The sequence below is a fragment of the Eumetopias jubatus genome, unplaced genomic scaffold, assembly GCF_037043125.1.
Source record: "Eumetopias jubatus isolate StellerSeaLion01/CBP00866 unplaced genomic scaffold, mEumJub1_p1.0 scaffold_13, whole genome shotgun sequence".
NCBI classification, from domain to species: Eukaryota; Metazoa; Chordata; class Mammalia; order Carnivora; family Otariidae; genus Eumetopias; species Eumetopias jubatus.
The window spans coordinates 26,600,543-26,618,510 of record NW_028274819.1 but is presented as its reverse complement, the minus strand read 5'-3'; the positions used below and the strand labels follow the sequence as shown (position 1 = coordinate 26,618,510).

Genomic DNA, 17,968 nt, shown 5'->3' with positions numbered 1-17,968 from the left:
TTGACCTTGACCACCACTTCTTTCCAGCTCAGCCCCCCTAGGACCCCATCTTGTTCAGCTTTTGCTTTGTAACAAACCACCTCAAAACTGAGTGACTTCAAACAATAATCATGTATCACTCATGTATCCAAGTCAGCTAGGGATTGGCTGATCTAGGCTGGGCTCAGTTGTGGCAGCTTGTTGATGTGGCTTTGTGTCACACGTCTCTCATCCTCCTGGGACGCATGGTGATGGCTAGTCCATAGTGATGGCAGAAGTGCAAGAATGCAAGAAAAGGAAACCTACTCTTTTTCCTTTCTCGGGAAATTGAGACTGCAAGAGTGAAATCCCAATTGCACAAGTGTTTTTCAAGCCTTTGTTCATGTCATGCCCAGTAATATTTCACTGGCCAAAGCAAGTCATATGGCTAAACCCAAAATCCAAGGGTGAGGAATTGTACTCCACCCATGGAGGTGACTCTGTGCGTGTGTGTGTGACTCTATCTGAACATTAATTTACCATAGACTTCCCCTCCCACTAGTTCTTCGACACTACTAGAATTTCCAATTAGTTCTCAATGGTCTTCACCCTCTTTGTGTCCTTACTTCCCTTCTTACTTAGTTTACGTTTTATCTAGTTCTAAATAATAACTACTCCAGAACTCAGCTTTGGTCAAGGACGCCTCTCGGTGACTCAGTTCTTGCACTGGAAATGACCATGGCCGAACCAAACCACAGCCCTGTTGACTGGGCTTTTTAAAATTTGACCACAAACCTCAAGTGAGCCCTCAGTGCTGCCTGGAAATCTGTTTTTCCCTCCTCGGAACCCCCACTTGGCTCCCCCTCTCCCTTCAGCTCCTTAATTCACCAAGGATAGAATAACTTCCTTATCTTTTCCTCCACCAGAGTCTTCCAGCTTGCCAGCATCACCATCCCCATGCTCTCCTTCCTGTTGACAGAGATGAGTTCTGCTCCTGCTGAAGGCCAGACCTCGCATGCACACTGGCCCCATGCCTTCCCTCCTGCTCTTGGTTCCCCCTGCCCTCTCCTACCTCATTCCTGTTAGCTTGCAAACCTGCTCTTCCAAGTCTCATCAAATCCTCTCTTGCCCTCATAGGGCTCTCCTGTTATTACCCCCTTTGTTGAAAAATATCTTAAAAGAATTTCCTTTACTTGCTATCCCTCCTGTCTTCTATTCTCCCTTGAACCTACTACAGTCAGGCTGCCCTTGCCAAGGTCACCAGTGGCTTCCGTGCTGCTAAAACCCAATGGTCCCATCCAGCAATGCCACTTCTGGGTGTATACCCAAAAGAAGTGCAAGCAGTGACTTGAAGGGATATGTGTTCACCTGGTGTTCATAGCACCATTACTCACAATGTCCAAAAGGTGGAAAAAACCCAAGTGTCCATTGAGGGATGTATGAATAAACAAAATTTGGTATATCCAGACAATGGAATATTATTCAGACTTAAAAAGGAAGGAAATTCTAACACATGCTAGAACATGGATGACCCTTGAAGACATGACACAAGGGAAATAAGCCAGATGCAGATGGACAAATACAGTATTGTTCCACTTATATCAGGTCCCTATGGGGTCCCCAGGGCTGCGGGAGGGGGAAACAGATAGTGTTTAATGGTTACAGAGTTTCAGTTTGGCAACAGGAAAAAGTTCTGGAGATGGATGGTGGTAACGGTTGCACAACATTGTGAGTGTATTTAATGCCACTGAATTGTACACTTAAAAATGGTTAAAATAGGGGTGCCTGGGTGGCGCAGTTGGTTAAGAGACTGCCTCTTGGTTTCAGCTCAGGTCATGGTCTCAGGGTCATGAGATTGAACCCCATGTCGGGCTCCACGCTTAGCACGGAGTCTGCTTGAGACTCTCTCCCTCTCTCTACCCCTCCCCTCTGTTCTCTCTAATAAATAAATAAATCTTTAAAAAAGTTAAAATATTAAATTTTGTATTATATATATTTTAGCACAATAATGACAATAGTCATTCTTGACTCACGTGGTCTCTTAGCAGTGTTTGACACAGTGGATCATTGGAACCTCTTTTTTTAAAAAAAAATAAGAGCTTTTTGGAGATAATTTATATACAATAAAATTCAAACAAAGTATACAATTCAGTGGTTTTTAGTATATACACAGAGTTGTGTAATCATCACAATCGATATTAGGACAGTTTTGGCACCCCCTCGCCCCCCAAAAACCCTGTACCATTAGCAATCACTCACCATTCCCCCAACTGAATCCTGCGCCAACTCTTGACCATCGCCCATCTAGCTGCTGTGTTAGATATGCACATTTCACTTAAATGGAGTCCTACAGTGTATGGTCTTTTCGACTGGCTTCTTTCACTTAGCATAATGTTTTCAAAGTTCTTACATGTTGCGGCATGTGTTAGTACTTCATTTCCTTTTATTGCCAAATAATATTCCATTGTATAGATATGCTGTGTTTTATCTGCCCATTCATCAGTCAATAGACATGTGGTGTCTCCACTTGTTGGCTACTATTAATAATGCTGCTGTGAACGTTCAGGTATATGCTTTTGTGTGGATACATGTTTTCATTTCTCATATTCTCACCTTAAAAGGCATTTCACTTAACCTCTGGCACACCACTGTCTAAAGATCAACTGTTATTTTATTATATTATTTATTTTTAAAGATTTATTTATTTATTTGAGAGGGAGTGTGTGCATGAGTGGGAGGGGCAGAGTAAAAGGAAGAGAGAAACTCAAGCAGACTCCGGGCTGAGCATGGAGCCAATGTGGGACTCGATCTCACAACCCTGAGATCATGACCTGAGCTGAAACCAAGAGTCAGACTCTCAATTGACTGCATTCCCCTGGGTGCCCCTCAGCTCCTGGTATTTTAAAATCAATTGCTTGCTCTTCTGAAAAGAGGACTAGATCTGGGCTTTTAAGCTCTGGGAAGGATCTCCTTGTTCTTTTCAAATTCAGTGTCAGAATTTTGGTTTAAAAATACATTAATTTTGTGTTTCCCTAATAAAGGAGTATCACTTTAACTTATCTACTAAGGAAATGAGTTTTAAGAACGTAGCACATGCTTTTCTGAGAGAAAAGTGGCCAAGCTACTTGGCCATATCTTTGCCTCTTAGTTCGTGGTACCACAAAGCAAATGGCCAAATTTCACTTTAAATGAATTGATAAGACAAATTGAAGGCTTTAAAACCCTTACCAGAGCTTTTAAAGATGTGAAAGGTTGGTAGAGGTGAACTCAAAAAGTTCTGTATACTTTTGAATTTTGGACAATTTTATTTTATTTTAATTAAAAAAATTTTTTTTAAGATTTTATTTATTTATTTGACAGAGAGAGAGACAGCGAGAGAGGGAACACAAGCAGGGGGAGTGGGAGAGGGAGAAGCAGGCTTCCTGCTGAGCAAGAAGCCAGACGCGGGGCCCCCATCCCAGGACCCCGGGATCATGACCTGAGCCGAAGGCAGATGCTTAACCATCTGAGCCACCCAGGTGCCCCAGGGTTAGAATTTTGGACAATTTTAAATAATCACATATGAATATACTGAAAGTTTTCTATGGAAAGCTCTATTGTGATCTTTTTTATAAAGAATCTTACTCTCTCATTTCACTGTTTGATAAGTAAATTTTACATCATTGTTTTAGGTTTTTGTTTTGCTTTGGTATCGTTTGCTCAAAGTGGGGTATTTTAAGCAGCTCTTTGTATTTTCCATTCTTCAATGAATTGTGTCATGAAGCTATATGTTTAAGTTCACATTTTAAAGAGTATAGTGGGTTGAATGATGTCCTCCAATAGGAGGACCATGTCCCAACCTCCAGAACCTGTGAAGGTGACCTTATTTGGAAAAGAGTTACAGATGTCATTAAGTGAAGGGTCTCAAGATACGATAATCCTGGATTATTCAGATGGTTTCTAAATCCAATGATGAGTATTCTTTTAGAGGCCAAAGGGGAGAAGGAGGGGCAGGTCACATGCTGATGGAGGCAGAGATTGGAATCTTGTAGCCGTAAGCAAAGGAGGCCTGGAACCACCAGAAGCTGAAGGAGGCAAGGAAGGATTCTTTCCGAGAGCCTAGGGAGGGGCGTGGCTGTGCCAATACCTTGATTTCAGACTTCCAGCTTCCAGAACTGGGAGAGAATTAATTTCTTTTGTTTTAAGCCTCCAAATTTGGTAATTTGTCATGGGTAGCACTAGGAACCTAATACAAAGGGAGGCTGATTTAATGGTTTTTTAAGGGGAAAACTTTTTTTTTTAAAGATTTTATTTATTTATTTGACAGAGAGAGACACAGCAAGAGAGGGAACACAAGCAGGGGGAGTGGGAAAGGGAGAAGCAGGCTTCCCGCTGAGCAGGGAGCCCGATGCGGGGCTCGATCCCAGGACCCTGGGATCATGACCTGAGCAGAAGGCAGACACTTAACGACTGAGCCACCCAGGTGCCCCTGGGGGAAAACTTCTTGAGTGGCAGACAGATAAATTCTTTTTTCTGTGAATTGCTTGAGGCCCCTGTTACTCTTCCCCCCCCACTTCCCTTCCCCCAGCTGCTCTGCCCCCACTTCATTCCCCTTCATCCCCCTGCCTCAGCTTCTTGGTTCTGCCCCTTCCAAGCTCTGCCTGGAAGCTCCTAGTTACTTCCTGTTAGCACATTTCCAATTTTCTGGACAATCTCTTATTTTTATTTTTTTTTAAAGATTTTATTTATTTACTTGACAGAGAGAGACAGTGAGAGAGGGAACACAAGCAGGGGGAGTGGGAGAGGGAGAAGCAGTCTTCCCACGGAGCAGGGAGCCCGATGGCCAGGGACCCTGAGATCATGACCTGAGCTGAAGGCAGACACTGAGCGACTGAGCCACCCAGGCGACCCGACAATCTCTTCTTTTAGTGGGACTGTGGGCTTTGATCCTGTCCATTGACATGGTACTTACCTCTTTAGATGGCCGGGACGGGGTTCCCAAATTCAAAATGTACAAGCATTCTGGATGTACGAAAAAAACAAAAACCAAAACCACAATAATGCAAGAACAAAGCTGAATGTCTGGGAAGAAGGTATGACGTGGTGACCAAGTGCTCTGCCCCATAAAGGGGCCGTTTCTACTTAGCTCCAGGAAATTATTGCCACAAAGTATTAAGAAACTAGCGTTGCCAGATACGATTTTTTAAAAAAGATTTTATTTATTTATTTGAGACAGAGAGAATGAGAGAGAGAGAGAGAGCACATGAGAGGGGGGAGGGCCAGAGGGAGAAGCAGACTCCCCACCGAGCAGGGAGCCCGATGCAGGACTTGATCCAGGGACTCCAGGATCATGACCTGAGCCGAAGGCAGTCGCCCAACCAACTGAGCCACTCAGGCGCCCCAGATACGATTTTTTTTTTAAACTTTTTATTTATTTATTCATGAGAGACAGAGAGAGAGAGAGAGAGAGAGAGGCAGAGGGAGAAGCAGGCTCCCAAGGAGCAGGGAGCCCGATGCGGGACTCGATCCCAGGACCCTGGGATCATGACCTGAGCCGAAGGCAGATGCTTAACCATCTGAGCCACCCAGGCGCCCCCAGATACGATTTTTTAAAAGAAGCTGGAAATCTGGATTTTTCTGTAAATTCCCTGATTTTTAGATGAGGTAACTAATTCATAGTAAGAAACAAAACCAAGCCTCAAAACAACTAGCAAAAAAAAAAAAAAAAAAAAAAATTGTGTGTGTGTACCAAACAAAAACATCTGTAGGCCCCACTGGCCCATATGGTCCATTTTGTCTTAGGATGTAGAGGTGGTGGGTAGGATCATTGCATATATTTCTTGCATCTTCTGGGGCTCTTTAAAAATCTCCATCTCCAAAATGCTAGGCAATGGAAGTGTCCTCAAAGGTCTAATAGGTCACTAATACTTTCCTTGGTCTGCCTTGCCGAATTTAACAACACAGAGACACTTTAACATGTTAAATATTTTATTCACATTGTTTACAAACTATATCCACCTGGAAAACACATGAGTCCAAAAATAGATTATTTTACAGTAATTCACATTTTTTTTTTTTTTAAACACGTTGCTTTTGAAGTGAAGCTCTAAGCACGGAGGTCCTGAGCCTGTCCCGTGGTTCAGTGCCTGGTGGCACAGAGCTTCCTGCTCTGCCGGAGAAGCAGTCCTCAGGGCAGGCCACCTCCTGTAGGTCACTAACGGCTTCCCTACCACTGAGCGATGAGGAGATGTCAGTGCAGACTTTTAACCCATGAACGTTTACTGATAGCAATTCACTGTCGCTACTGTAGTCAAGGAAATACGTTTTAAGAGCTTGAGTACATGCCAGGAAGACAAAACAAAGGAGACTTAATCGTGATTGGCCATTACAGAGTTGTCAGGCCCTGGCCAGTTCTATAAAGGTTTAATGTCTGGGCCCACAGGCAGAATCAGCAAGTTACAATTTTGTGGTGTTGACTGACGGCCTGGATCAGAAACAGTGGTGATTTGGAAATCGGCGCAAGGACCTGTGGACTAACTCTGCTGCCCCGCCCCCCACCCCGCACCACCAGGAGAGGAGGGGGACTAAACTCAGCAGGAAGTAATAATGTGCCTAATTTTAAGTGTGTGGCCCTAGAAAGATGGCCGTGGGAGTTTTGCTGAATGGCCCAAAAGATGCCCTGGTTCAGACACTTACTTGAACCTATGCTAAATCCAATCATGTCCCAGCTTGATGCATTCACTCTTTTATTAATTAAGAAACTTTTCTATGGCATTTGACTTTAATGATTGAAAATCTACAGGAGGCTTGTCTTACCCACATCTCATCCCGTCCCGTCCCTACTGTACTAACTACCAAAGAGTCACTTTTCCTGTTTGCCTTTGCCAGGTGCCACAGTCAAGTATGTGAAAACTTTTGAGCCCTTGGAAGGGGAGCACTGGATGGGTCTCACATGGCAGAAGTGGACCCTTTCCCTCAGAGTAGGCACCAATGGCACGGGCTCTTGTGTTTCTGCATCTTGATTAGGGAAGGAATGTTTGATCAAGGTACCACAAAAGATCATTCCTTCCTTCCCATGGGTAAGAAAAAAAGAAGGAATTCCTTCAAGGGTTGCTGTCACCGAGGGAGCAGACAACAACAACTCAGTCCAAATGTAAGCTGAGAAGTGGAGAAATTTTATCAGCGCCTTTGCAGGCAAACGACAACAACAACGAAAAGACTTTCAAACGTCTATTGCAATGCGATTGATTGTTTTAGAAGACAAGGAATCCGTACAAGGAGCTTGACGGAGCAGATCATAGCTTGTCTTCCTGCCACCCGTGTGCATTTTTTCCAAATTTGTACACTAGCCTTCGGTCGACCCGTTCCAAAATTCCCGTTTTGTAGTAGTACCTGAGAAAGATAGCACAAGAGAAATGCAGGGGGGGCCGCACCCCAGGAAGACAGCAGAACATAAACACTCTCCTCGTTCCTCTCGGGTGACCAGGCTGGTCTTTGGTTACCCTGGTATTTCCACACCCTGTTATCAGCTTACACTTAAACCTTTCCCGGACACCATGAAGACTAAGCCTCACCACACTCAGCTCAAAACGAGTTGTGTGTGTGCGTGTGTGGGATGGCCTGCATTCAGAGTGATCCCCAGGGCTGCTGCCAAGAAGAAGGATGGCGTGTCCGTTTACAAACCATAATCCCACCTGTAACTAAGAACCAGAGTGTTGTCTCATGACCTTTCGATTATCAAGGAAAAAGCTGCAAAAACAGTTTAATTTTCTATGGCTGGCCATTTTATATAACTCTGCCCGAAGGCGCATGCGTTTCATACTATTAACTCACCTCAGAGCTCGGCTCAACTTTTCATACGTCATTCTGTCATTTTTCTTCCTTTGTCCCCACATCTTTGCCAGGGCTTCTGACTTTACCACCCGAAAAATACCTTGTTCCCTATCTTCCCATTCCAGAATGCCACAGTTTTCTTCAGGAGAAAGAAGCAGGTCTCGCACAAATTCCCATAGATGAGAACTTTGGAGGCCTTTTGAGAAAGAAAAAAAAAGTTACTTACAAATTAAAAAAAAAAATTCTAAAAGTTGTACGATTTCTCATCAACTCATGAAAATTGCTGTTTTATTGGGGTTATTTTCTATGTTATGACTGAGTGCTCTACTTGGACCCTTATGGGCTGTGAAATGTCTGTCTTCTATTAAAGCAATCATAAGGGACACCTGGGTGGCTCAGCTGGTTAAGCATCTGCCTTCAGCTCAGGTCATAATCCCAGGGTCCTGGGGTCAAGTCCCGCATTGGGCTCCCAGCTCAGCGGAGAGTCCACTTTCTCTCTCTACCCCTCCCCCTGCTCCTGATCTCTCTCTCTCTCTCAAATAAATAAATAGAATCTAAAAAAAAAAAAGTAAAGCAATCATAAAACACACATATAGGGACACCAGATTTATACCGACTAGAAACGCCGTGGCTCCCAGCCTGTCCTTGCTCTGTAGAACCATGGACTAATTCTTAGGAATTAATAAAATGACAGTCAAATGATCTTTCTGACAGGCAGTATGGTGGTACTAAAAATCCATAGCCGCACCAGTCTGGGCAGACCAGTCCTACAATGATGTTTTTCATGAAAAGCTGGTGTTTCTCCTGTTCCATTAGAGTTGTGGTTAAAATTGATTCCAGTTGTCCAACTGCCTGGGTTTGGGTCCTGAATTCACCTCTTCCTAGCTCTGTAATTGTAATCTCTCCAGTTATCTGTAAAACGGGATCAGAGGAGTACCTACCTCATGGCAGAAGTTGGAGGATTATGATTTTACACATATCAAGTGACTGGCACCAAGCCTGGCAGACTTGATTGGGCCCTGGGTAGGTCTGTCTTAGGGTCGGGGAAAGGCTAAGAGAATTGCCAGCACATGGTGTTTACTATTGTCCCTGAGTCCTTAAGAGAGAGGGACCCTCAGCAGAGCAGGAGAAATAAACCCTTATTCAGAAATTCACCATGGTTAGACAATTTCTTTGCTTTGTCATTTTAATTCTCACAACACCATGTCCAAGGGAAAGAAATGTAATTTTGATAACAATTTATAAAAGTCAACTTCTCTGCTGTCTTCTTTGGGGGACACCTGGTCCCCTTCAAACATTCAGTGGTCCAAGCTTATTAGAGTACTTCGTCTCATGAATGGTTTTCGGAAATTAGAAACGAGAAAGGGCATGTCTACACTTACTCGTTCGACTATGACTGTGACAGTCTTGGCTTCTGACGCCACTCGTTTTCAAGCAATTAGAATCAGCATCTGCAATAGAATGAGTTACAGCAGTAGGACTGGTTCAGACCTCAAATCACACCAAAATGAGCAACTATGAACTGGACACTGTTGTGGTAGAAGACCCCACGTGAGGCTTTGGGGATAATTAGTAGGTGGGCGGTGTTTGCCTTTAGGGGGCATTTGTGTTCAAACCCTAGGGACCTACAGGGTGCCAGGTTCTGGGCTCCGTGTTGGGAACAAGCGAGAACAAGACAGCTCTGGTCCCTGACTCACGGGCAAGGTAAAATACAAGTCAAACAAGTCACCCACAGTAAGTGTTATGAAGGAAGCAAGAAATGGGGTAGAGAATGAAGGGCGGGGGCGGGGGAGTGCCTGCTTTAGATGGGGTGGCCAGGGAGGGCCTCGTGCGCAGGAGGCATCTGCACTGATGTGAGGGGTTGAGAGAGTCTTCCGGAGGGAAGGAGCAGCACAGAAAGAGAACCCGTGAGGCAGGCCTGTGGTGTGCCCGGGGGCGGGGGGGGGGTGTAGACAGTGATGCTGGGGCCTGAACCCATGGATATTCCAGGAAAGAGCACTCAGGGCAGAGGGAGGGCATGTGCAAAGACCCTGGGGTGGAAGATGCAGGGGAGTCTCAGAAAGAGCCAGGAGGCCAGGATGGCTGGAGCAAAGTGAGCAAGATAAAATTTTAAGAATTTTATCCAGAGTGGTGGAGGCAGGACTTGAACCAGAGCAGTCCGTTCCAAAGCTAACGTTCAGAACTACTACTACTTTTTTTTTTAAAGATTTTATTTATTTGAGAGAGAGAATGAGAGAGAGAGAGAGAGCGCACGAGACGGGGGAGCAGGAGAGGGAGAAGCAGACTCTCCGCTGAGCAGGGAGCCCGATGCGGGACTCGATCCCTGGACTCCAGGATCATGACCTGAGCCAAAGGCAGTCGCTTAAGCAACTGGAGCCACCCAGGTGCCCCAGAGCTACTACTTTTATCTTGTCTTTCATAGTAGGTGTTCAATGAACACTCCGTGAATAATTATTAGCTGAGTTTGTTGAGTGTTTAGTATTGCCAGGTTCTCAATCTCACTCACCCTTGTGATGAACGTCTATTTCTATCCCCATTTTACATAGAAGTAAGTGGAGGCAGAGCGAGGTCAGGGAGCTCACTGCAGCTCATTCACTCATTCGTTCATGAGCGTTGAGCCACAGTATGCCCACTGTATGAGGTGCTGGAGGCACAGGCCGAGGCGGGTATCTCCTCTTGGGGACTTACATCCAAGTGGGTAAGAACATCTAATGAACAAGCGATAAATGCTGAGAATATTGAAGCAGGGTGCGGGTAGGAAAACAGTGGTGAAGAGGGGTGAGCCAGCAGACCAGACTCCCTGACGAGGAGGTACTGGAACAGGCAAGCAGCGAGCCCCGGGGATGTTTGGGGGGTGGGGGCACGGTTCAGGTCACGTGCCCGGCTGCTGGTGGAGCCCAACTCTGCACCCAGGCAGGCCGGCCTCAGAGCCCTCAGCTCTAGTAGCTACAGCACATGTCCGCTGGAACGAACAATGAGATGAATGCAGCCCTTCAGCTTTCAGGGTCCCCTCTGCACCCCTTCATGGGCTACAGCCTGGAATTGCATTGATGGGGGGACACCAGGCCCATGCACCCAGGCAGGTGTGTGCAAAGCACAAATGGATGCTCAGGTGGACCCAGGTGAGGACAGAACGTAGCTGCCGGCTGGAGAGGAGTGAAAGCAGGTGAGCAGGGCCGACCGCTGGCCGAGGACTAGAAGGAAGATGGCTGCCCTTCTGTCTGGTGGAGCGCCGTGCTGCCTGGCGCACCCGCAGGGTGGACCTAGCGTTGCTTTAACTTAATCTTTGAAGAAGAGAGAAAGCAAATGGAGAGGCGAGATAAACCAAGGTGAGTTATGAACCGGTGAGTAGACAGTAAGCTTGCCCTGAAATGCCAAAATGGCCAGAAGAGGGAGAGAAAACGCTGCCCTTTTAATTTGTGTGATGTCTTCCATGTGCCGCAGGTGAGGGATCTCTGGCTTGGTTGGCTGAGCCCAGGACAGGTCAGTGTGAGGCGGGGTTGTGTGGACTGTGGGAGCCTCTCCTGGTGGGTCTTACCAGAGATATCCCTGTTTTAGCTGCTCCCAGTTCCGCATGGTGGCTTTGACGCCACTCATGGCTCCACAGATTGGAGGCCTCACTTGGCTGGGGGTGGCCGTGGGGTGGCCGTGGGGCAGAGGCCCTGCAGCCGTACAGAGTTAGCTGGGAGGAGGCAGGTTACCAAGCTACAGCGTCCAGCAGTGCCAGCCAGAGGCCACAGCAGCACCAGGACCCTACCGAACTTCACCGCAGATGCCCCCGGTGCTCCGGGCGACAGGTCCCCTGGACGCAGAACTATCTTTGTCTCGGAGGGGTCCCCGCAGCTGGGCGGGGCCTGGTGCGGGGGCGACGGGGGCATGGCCTGGGTTCTCTGCTATCTGTGTGATTTGGAGAGGTTTGGTTGCCTTGAGACTGGAGACTGTTAAAATGTGGCCACGGGATATATTCTCGGTCAGTGACTGAAGTCCAGAAGCTGAGATGGGGGCTGGAGGGGCAGTTTCCCAACCCTGCTCATGATGTCCCCCATGCACGAGTGGGGCTAGAGAGCCCACGCTCTGTGCAGGGAGGAGAAGCTCTGAGCCTCGGAACAGGAGGCTCGCGGCGGCGACCCCAGGCCCGCAGGCTTGGTTTTCTGGCATTTCTGCAGTGGGGGTGGGAAAGGGCAGGTGGAGAGCAGAGACAAGTGGAGAGTTGCCGGGGGATGTCACTTGGGCCAGCCCGACAGCTTCAGAGCTTGTCGTGCCTGGGCCCCTTCCGCAGGTACTGAGTTGAAAATCATCTTGTTCTCTGGGTCACTGAGGAGCTGCAGACCCAGAAGAGTCTGGAGCCTTGGGTCTCAACTGAGGGGGCAGCGGAATGAAGAGAAGGGTCTGGGGGTATGTGCACCTGTCTGTGTGCATGTGTGTGAGTGCATGTGTGCGTGTGTGCGTGTGTGTGTGTGCACGTGTGGTGAATGGCCCAATGTATAGAAGCACAGACTTTGAGAAAATGAGTTGGAATCCCATCTGTGCACTTCTTTGCAAGTCATTGCTCTTCTGGTTCCTCAGATGTAAATGGGGGCAACCATCCTACCTCATGGAGTTGGAATGAGGATGAAATGAGTTAGAGCAGGTAAAACACTCTGCCTGGCGCTGCCCGGGGCACAGTGCTCCACAGGTGGTAAGGGTAGGTGTTCATCTTCACTGCAGACTGATGGGAACGCTGCCTGCAGCCCCAGGATGCCAGCTCTCCTCGTTGGCCAGGCCTTGGCCTCTGGCCGGCACATCTCATTTCTGCGTTGGGGGTGACTAGGATCACGAGACATCAGCGGGGCCATAGGCATCGTGATCATACGTCCTGGATTTTCTAGAACAGGCTCATTGTATAATCTGTCAGTCTGTTGTCTTCATTCCCGTTAAACTATATGTTGGGGGTTCTGTCTGGGGAGAGCTGTGCGAGAGCCAGAGATGGGCCTCAGGGGCTCCGTGGGAAGGCCACGGTTTCCTGGTGTGGTAGTGGAGGCCGCCATTCGGCAGAGCTGGGGTGCTGCTTTTCGGTGTGCTCACTGGACCACTTAACCCTGAGTTCAGTCTAGAAACGGTGCCTCTCTCGTTGGTAAGGCTGGGCATGGCCTGCACGGAGCAAAGCCTGGGGCAGCCTCCGTTGTGCAGGGTTTGTCTCCGTAGAGATGCCAGCTCAGAGCCCTTGTCTTATCAGCACCTTTACCTCCAGAAACTTCTCTCTGTCCCTCCCATCACCATCACTCTGCCTCCTGGACAATAGCGTCCTAGCTGGGCTCCTTCCTGACCCAGACACAGCAGTCTGGGGGATCTTCTTAAAGTGCAGATGGGATCTTATTGTTTCCTGCTTCAGCGACTTCCCAGCCTGGTCAGAATGAAATCCAAACTCAAAAGCTGTATAATTTTAATTAAACTTAATGGCCACATGTGGCTACCGGTCACTGCATTGAGCCTCCTAATGCTAGTTTTCTGATTCTTTTTCAAGGGCTCCAAAACTGTTCCTGCCTCAGGGCCTTTGCACTTGCCACTCACTCCCTGTACCCTTTTCTTCCCTCTTCCTGGCTAACTTCTGCTCATCTTTTAGGCTTAATTTAAATCTCTCTTCTTCCTGGAAGTCTTCCCTCATCCCTAATTGGAATGCAGTCTGTTCTCCGTCACACACAGCACCCTGTCCTTTTCCTTTGTGGTATCATCATACTTAACCATTACAAATTTATTACAGGGATTGTTTGTTTGATGTCGCCCTCACTTGCTTTATGATGGAAAGACCAAGTTTGCGCCCATTGCTGCAGCCATGGCACATAGTAGGTGCCTGGGCCTGGCTCATGGTAAGGGTACACTAAATGTTTGTTGAATGAATGAATGAACGAGAAGGGAAAGGAAGGGATGTGTGAAGAGAGGAAGGGATTAAGGGCTTCAGACTTAGACACACCTGGGTTATCTGTCACCTTCCTAACCTTGTCACCTTTAACCTCTAAGCTTGGTACTAGGTCTTGTCTTTCAGGGTTATTAGAAAGATTACCTGAAACAATGTTGGTAAAGATTCTAGCACAGGGCCTGGCTCATTATAAGCACTCGGGGAAGGCTAGCCGCCATTATGATTACAGCAATGACTCTAATTGGGGCTAGTTCTATACTCAGGTAACAATTTCTTCTACAGAACTTACGGGACACACTATCTCTTCCTAGCTGTGAGGGAGGCAGGCTGGCAAAAAAAGACACCCATTTATAGGCAGAACCACTGACCACTGGGAAAAGTTTGGGCAGGTCAAACTCACTGCTGCTTAGGAGCACGGCAAGCGCCTGCCCTGGGTTCAAGCCTTTAGACAGACTCAGTAATGGCCCCTGGGCCTCAGTGGGCTCATTTCTTTCTGGGGGGGGAGGGGCTTTGCCTGGACTGGGCTGGGTGGAGACAGCAGGGTTTGTACCCCGCAGACCGCTATGGATGGATGGGAAACTCCGCGGGAACTTTGTTCACAGGTAGGAGAGGCTCTGCCCTGCGGCCCGAGTGTGGGGAAACCTCATGGAAGGCAGAACCACTCCTGACGGCCCCGGAGCTCTGTGGGGCATGGCGGGCCTCTGTAAGCCTGCAGTGTGTGCCTTATGGACGCAGCTATTCCTGGGCTCAAACTCTGAATGGAAAAATCTACATTAACCAGATAACCTGAATCCTCAGTTAATTGCTTGGGACTTTCAGGACAGCAAAAATAAGTCATGAGAAACCATCCAACCGTATCTGCCCCTCAGAGGCCTCACGAGTCCCCCCCCCCCCCCGGCCCCCATTCCCTATCCCCTCTCTGTGGATGAAGAGGCTGAAGTCCACGGAGGAAAGGGGCCTACCCAGGACCCGTGTCTCCCGCTGGTCCCCAGGCCAGGGCTGGTCCCCAGCTCAGATCTTTGCAGACATTATCAACTGCAGGGTTAGTCATTATGGTTATAGTTGCTCACAGCTAGCGCTGCTTGGAGCATCCATGTTGCCAGGCACTTCATATGCACCATTTCTCCAACTCACCACAACTGGGGACGGTCGCTCCATTTTACAGATAGGGAAACTGAGTCTGGGGGAGGACGAGGAATCCATAAACCCAGGCCCCATGCTCTGCCCACCACATTTTCCCTTGCTGTCTTCTTCTGGTCTGTGACTGGTTTATTAGGTCATCAACTTTTCAGTTGTGGTCACAAAAGAACCGTCAAGCCCATGGTGCCCACCAGCGGCCTTGGGACCACCTTGGGCCACGTGAACCTGGCTACTTACAGTCTTTGATGGCAGCCTTGGTCTCTTCAGTGTCCGTAAAGAAGGAGTAACCTGGGAAGGAAGAAGAAGTCCACAAATGGTACCAGGGGACCCTGGGTTCCCCGACTGGGAGAGCGGGTACTGGGGAGAAGGGGAGCAACTGTCCCCTCTGCGGGGTAGTTTTATTTCAGAAAGAAACTTTGAGACCACCTGGCTCTTATTGGGCCATGCTGAAGCCACCTTTGAGAGATAACCTTCTCCTGGTTTTTAAAGGGCTCCTGGAGCAGGCCCTGGGGCCAGGCATTCCAGCAGCCTCGAGGATTTTCCAAGGGTGCCTGGGCCCTGACTGAGCTGGGCCGTGTCACCACCCCAGTGTGACCTCACTCAGTCTCTGGGCAGCATGTGACAAGACTCCCGCTGAGTGGGTTCCCCTTCAGCTCTGCTTGCAGGGTCTGTGATCTGTTTTGGGACCTCCAGTCCCTTGGGGGTTTGAATGCCCCTTATGTCCTGGCCAAAGGGGAAAATGGACATAGGAGGCCAAAAGGAAGGCAAGACCCACCGAGAGGCTGTAATAAGAATTTGGGAGATTATGTCGGGGCCTTGGTTTGCTCCTCTGAAAAATGGGGTGGCCTGGGGGAGGAATTATCAAGTTACCACGTGGTGGCACAGGCCAAGGGACACCTCTTTTCTAGTTTGGTGTTCAGCAGGATTAACTTCCTGTGACTGAGGGGCCTGGAACAGGACACATTTGTGACTGTTTATTCCCAGTGCCATTTTCTGATGGGTTCTGGTCAGCCAGGGCACCTGGGTGCACTCTGCCCGGAGGGCTGTCCGAGAACAGGATGGAGGACTGACCAATGAGGGACCCATTCCACTCCCGCAGTGGAAGCCACCCACGGCCCCCCGCCCTCCCTGCTGGCCTCACTCTCCAGCGACCAGTGTCCCCGAGTTTCTGAGCCCTTGAAGCCTATTGAGATACCTCCTGAGCCAGACAGCACACTGGGTCCTGTCCCCTCCCTGTAGCTCCTCCCACTGTCCAAACTCACTGGTTCTGTGTCCTGTTCTGCCGGAGTCCTGATCCATGCAGTCAGTAAAAGAAGGCCTAAACTAGGTAATAACCAGATCGTCTAATTTATTGTACAAAGGCAGACACTTTTGCGAATGAAAGATAGCGCTGGGAATTAGTCTGGGATAACAGGTGAAACACATTGGGACGCAGTAAACTGTGGTCTTACTGCATGTATTTCGATTCACGATACACAGTATACATTCCTGCTTGAGGAACATTTAAGGAGGAATTTCGGTGTGGAGCAGCTTGGTGGTGTAGGTAGTTCTACTGCTCAACACAGTTAACTACCCCGGCCTGAAATTCCACCGCTGGAGTTGGCCTTGTGACCCCAGGGATTCCTCAGGATGAGAGGCAAAATACGGCCTGTTGGAAAAACAATTGTGTTTGGCCTGTTTTGCACGGGCCCTGAGGTAATGGCAGAGATTTGGGGATGAAACAAGGGTCAGGGAAGGGAGGCACCCAGGCCGAGAGACCCCAGCACAGGGGCTGCCGGGGTCTGGAGACAAACTTGATTGGCATGATGTTTGGTGAAGGCTGGTGTTGCCAAGCTGCATCCTCTTCCAGGATGGAACACCTCCCTCTCCGTGGCCCAGGGAGAGTTCTGAATGGAGGCCCTCCCTGAGCTGCTGTGATTTATTCAGACTTTCTCCTTTTCATGGAGGGCCCACTCTATGGCCTGGGCCACTGCTCCTGGCAGGGCCCTATCACCGGCTATAATGAAGCCAAGACTGGCCAATGATGCACAGCAGGTCTGTTGGTCCCTTCCTTGCCACACCTGGTGGGTCGTAGCTCCCAGGGCAGAAGCTGAGATGTGCCCCAGGGCCAACACCCATAGCTTTCCTGCCCTCAGGCAGTCATGATGGGGGGGAGCAAGGGGAAAGCAAAGAATCTTAGAGTTGGAAGGTCCTCTGTGGTTTTCTGCCCAAAGAGGAATCCCTGCCACAGCATCCCCATCAATTGGGGGCTATTAGCCTGCTTGATTATCTCCAGTGATGGGGAGCTTCCTACCTTTAGTATCTCCTGAAGCAGTCTTTCCAAAAAAAAAAAGAGGCTGACTTTTAGAAAAGTCTTTCTTAAAAGTGAACTGAGATGTATTTCCTTATTTTTAAAAATGTCTTTCCCCTTGGTTATATTCATAATGACAAAAACTGCTGCCATTTACTGCATTTGCATCTTTATATGCTGCTCTGGGTCATGTTTCATGGAGTCCTGTCACCTGGGAAGGTGTGTATTATTATCTCAGTGTACAGACGAGGCAGTGGAAATTCAGAGAGGGCAAACCCTTTGCCAGAGGACCTGTGGCTCCAGAGTGTTGGGAGTCAGGGTTGCAACACAGGCCTTTCCGAACTCAAAGCCCTTGCTTTGTGTTGACTTTCCACAAGTCAACTCTGTGTGCTGTGTGACCTTGGAGAAGTCACCTAATCGCTTGGGACCTTAGTTCCTTTATCTGTGACATGGGGAGACAGAATTATATGTTCTCAAAGAAACCTTTCCAGTCTGAAAACACCCGTTCTTCCACATTCTGCTCTTGTGGGGCATTGAAATATTAAATAATGTCCCTGGCGCCACCTTCCGGCCATTTGATCCTTGACCATTAGGCAAACGGTAATGAAATGCCAATTAATTGGACTCCTCTGGAAACGGGAAGGGAAAGGGTCTAGTTCATTTTCTTCTCCTCTGCTTAGTGAAAAGTCAAGCAGAAGCTCCTTTTCCCCCCATGTCTTCTGGTGGTGAATCTTAATTGACAGAATACATTATTTTGTTGTCTCTGCCTGGTTCCTGAATGTCTTTTTAGGTTTCTTTTCTTGTTATAAAAATACTCAACTTGCTTCCTTGTAACTTGCTCCCTTTGACCTACAGTCTCTAATTCTAGCAAA

At 48.2% G+C, this 17,968-nt stretch overlaps 1 protein-coding gene across 2 annotated transcripts in view; it reads right to left on the bottom strand.

Moving 5' to 3' along the window:
* Nucleotides 1-7,232: 7,232 nt before the first annotated feature.
* Nucleotides 7,233-17,968, bottom strand: part of ELF5 (E74 like ETS transcription factor 5) — a 38,827-nt gene continuing 28,091 nt past the window's right edge. The window contains exons 4-7 of one of the 2 annotated variants that reach the window (XM_028087752.2): nucleotides 15,044-15,094; nucleotides 9,153-9,221; nucleotides 7,771-7,966; nucleotides 7,233-7,329 (exon numbers count right to left, since the gene is read on the bottom strand). In XM_028087752.2, coding sequence (XP_027943553.2) covers nucleotides 7,233-7,329; nucleotides 7,771-7,966; nucleotides 9,153-9,221; nucleotides 15,044-15,094 — 413 coding nt within the window. The remainder of the gene's footprint in view (nucleotides 7,330-7,770; nucleotides 7,967-9,152; nucleotides 9,222-15,043; nucleotides 15,095-17,968) is intronic. The other variant, XM_028087753.1, reaches the window with a different exon arrangement.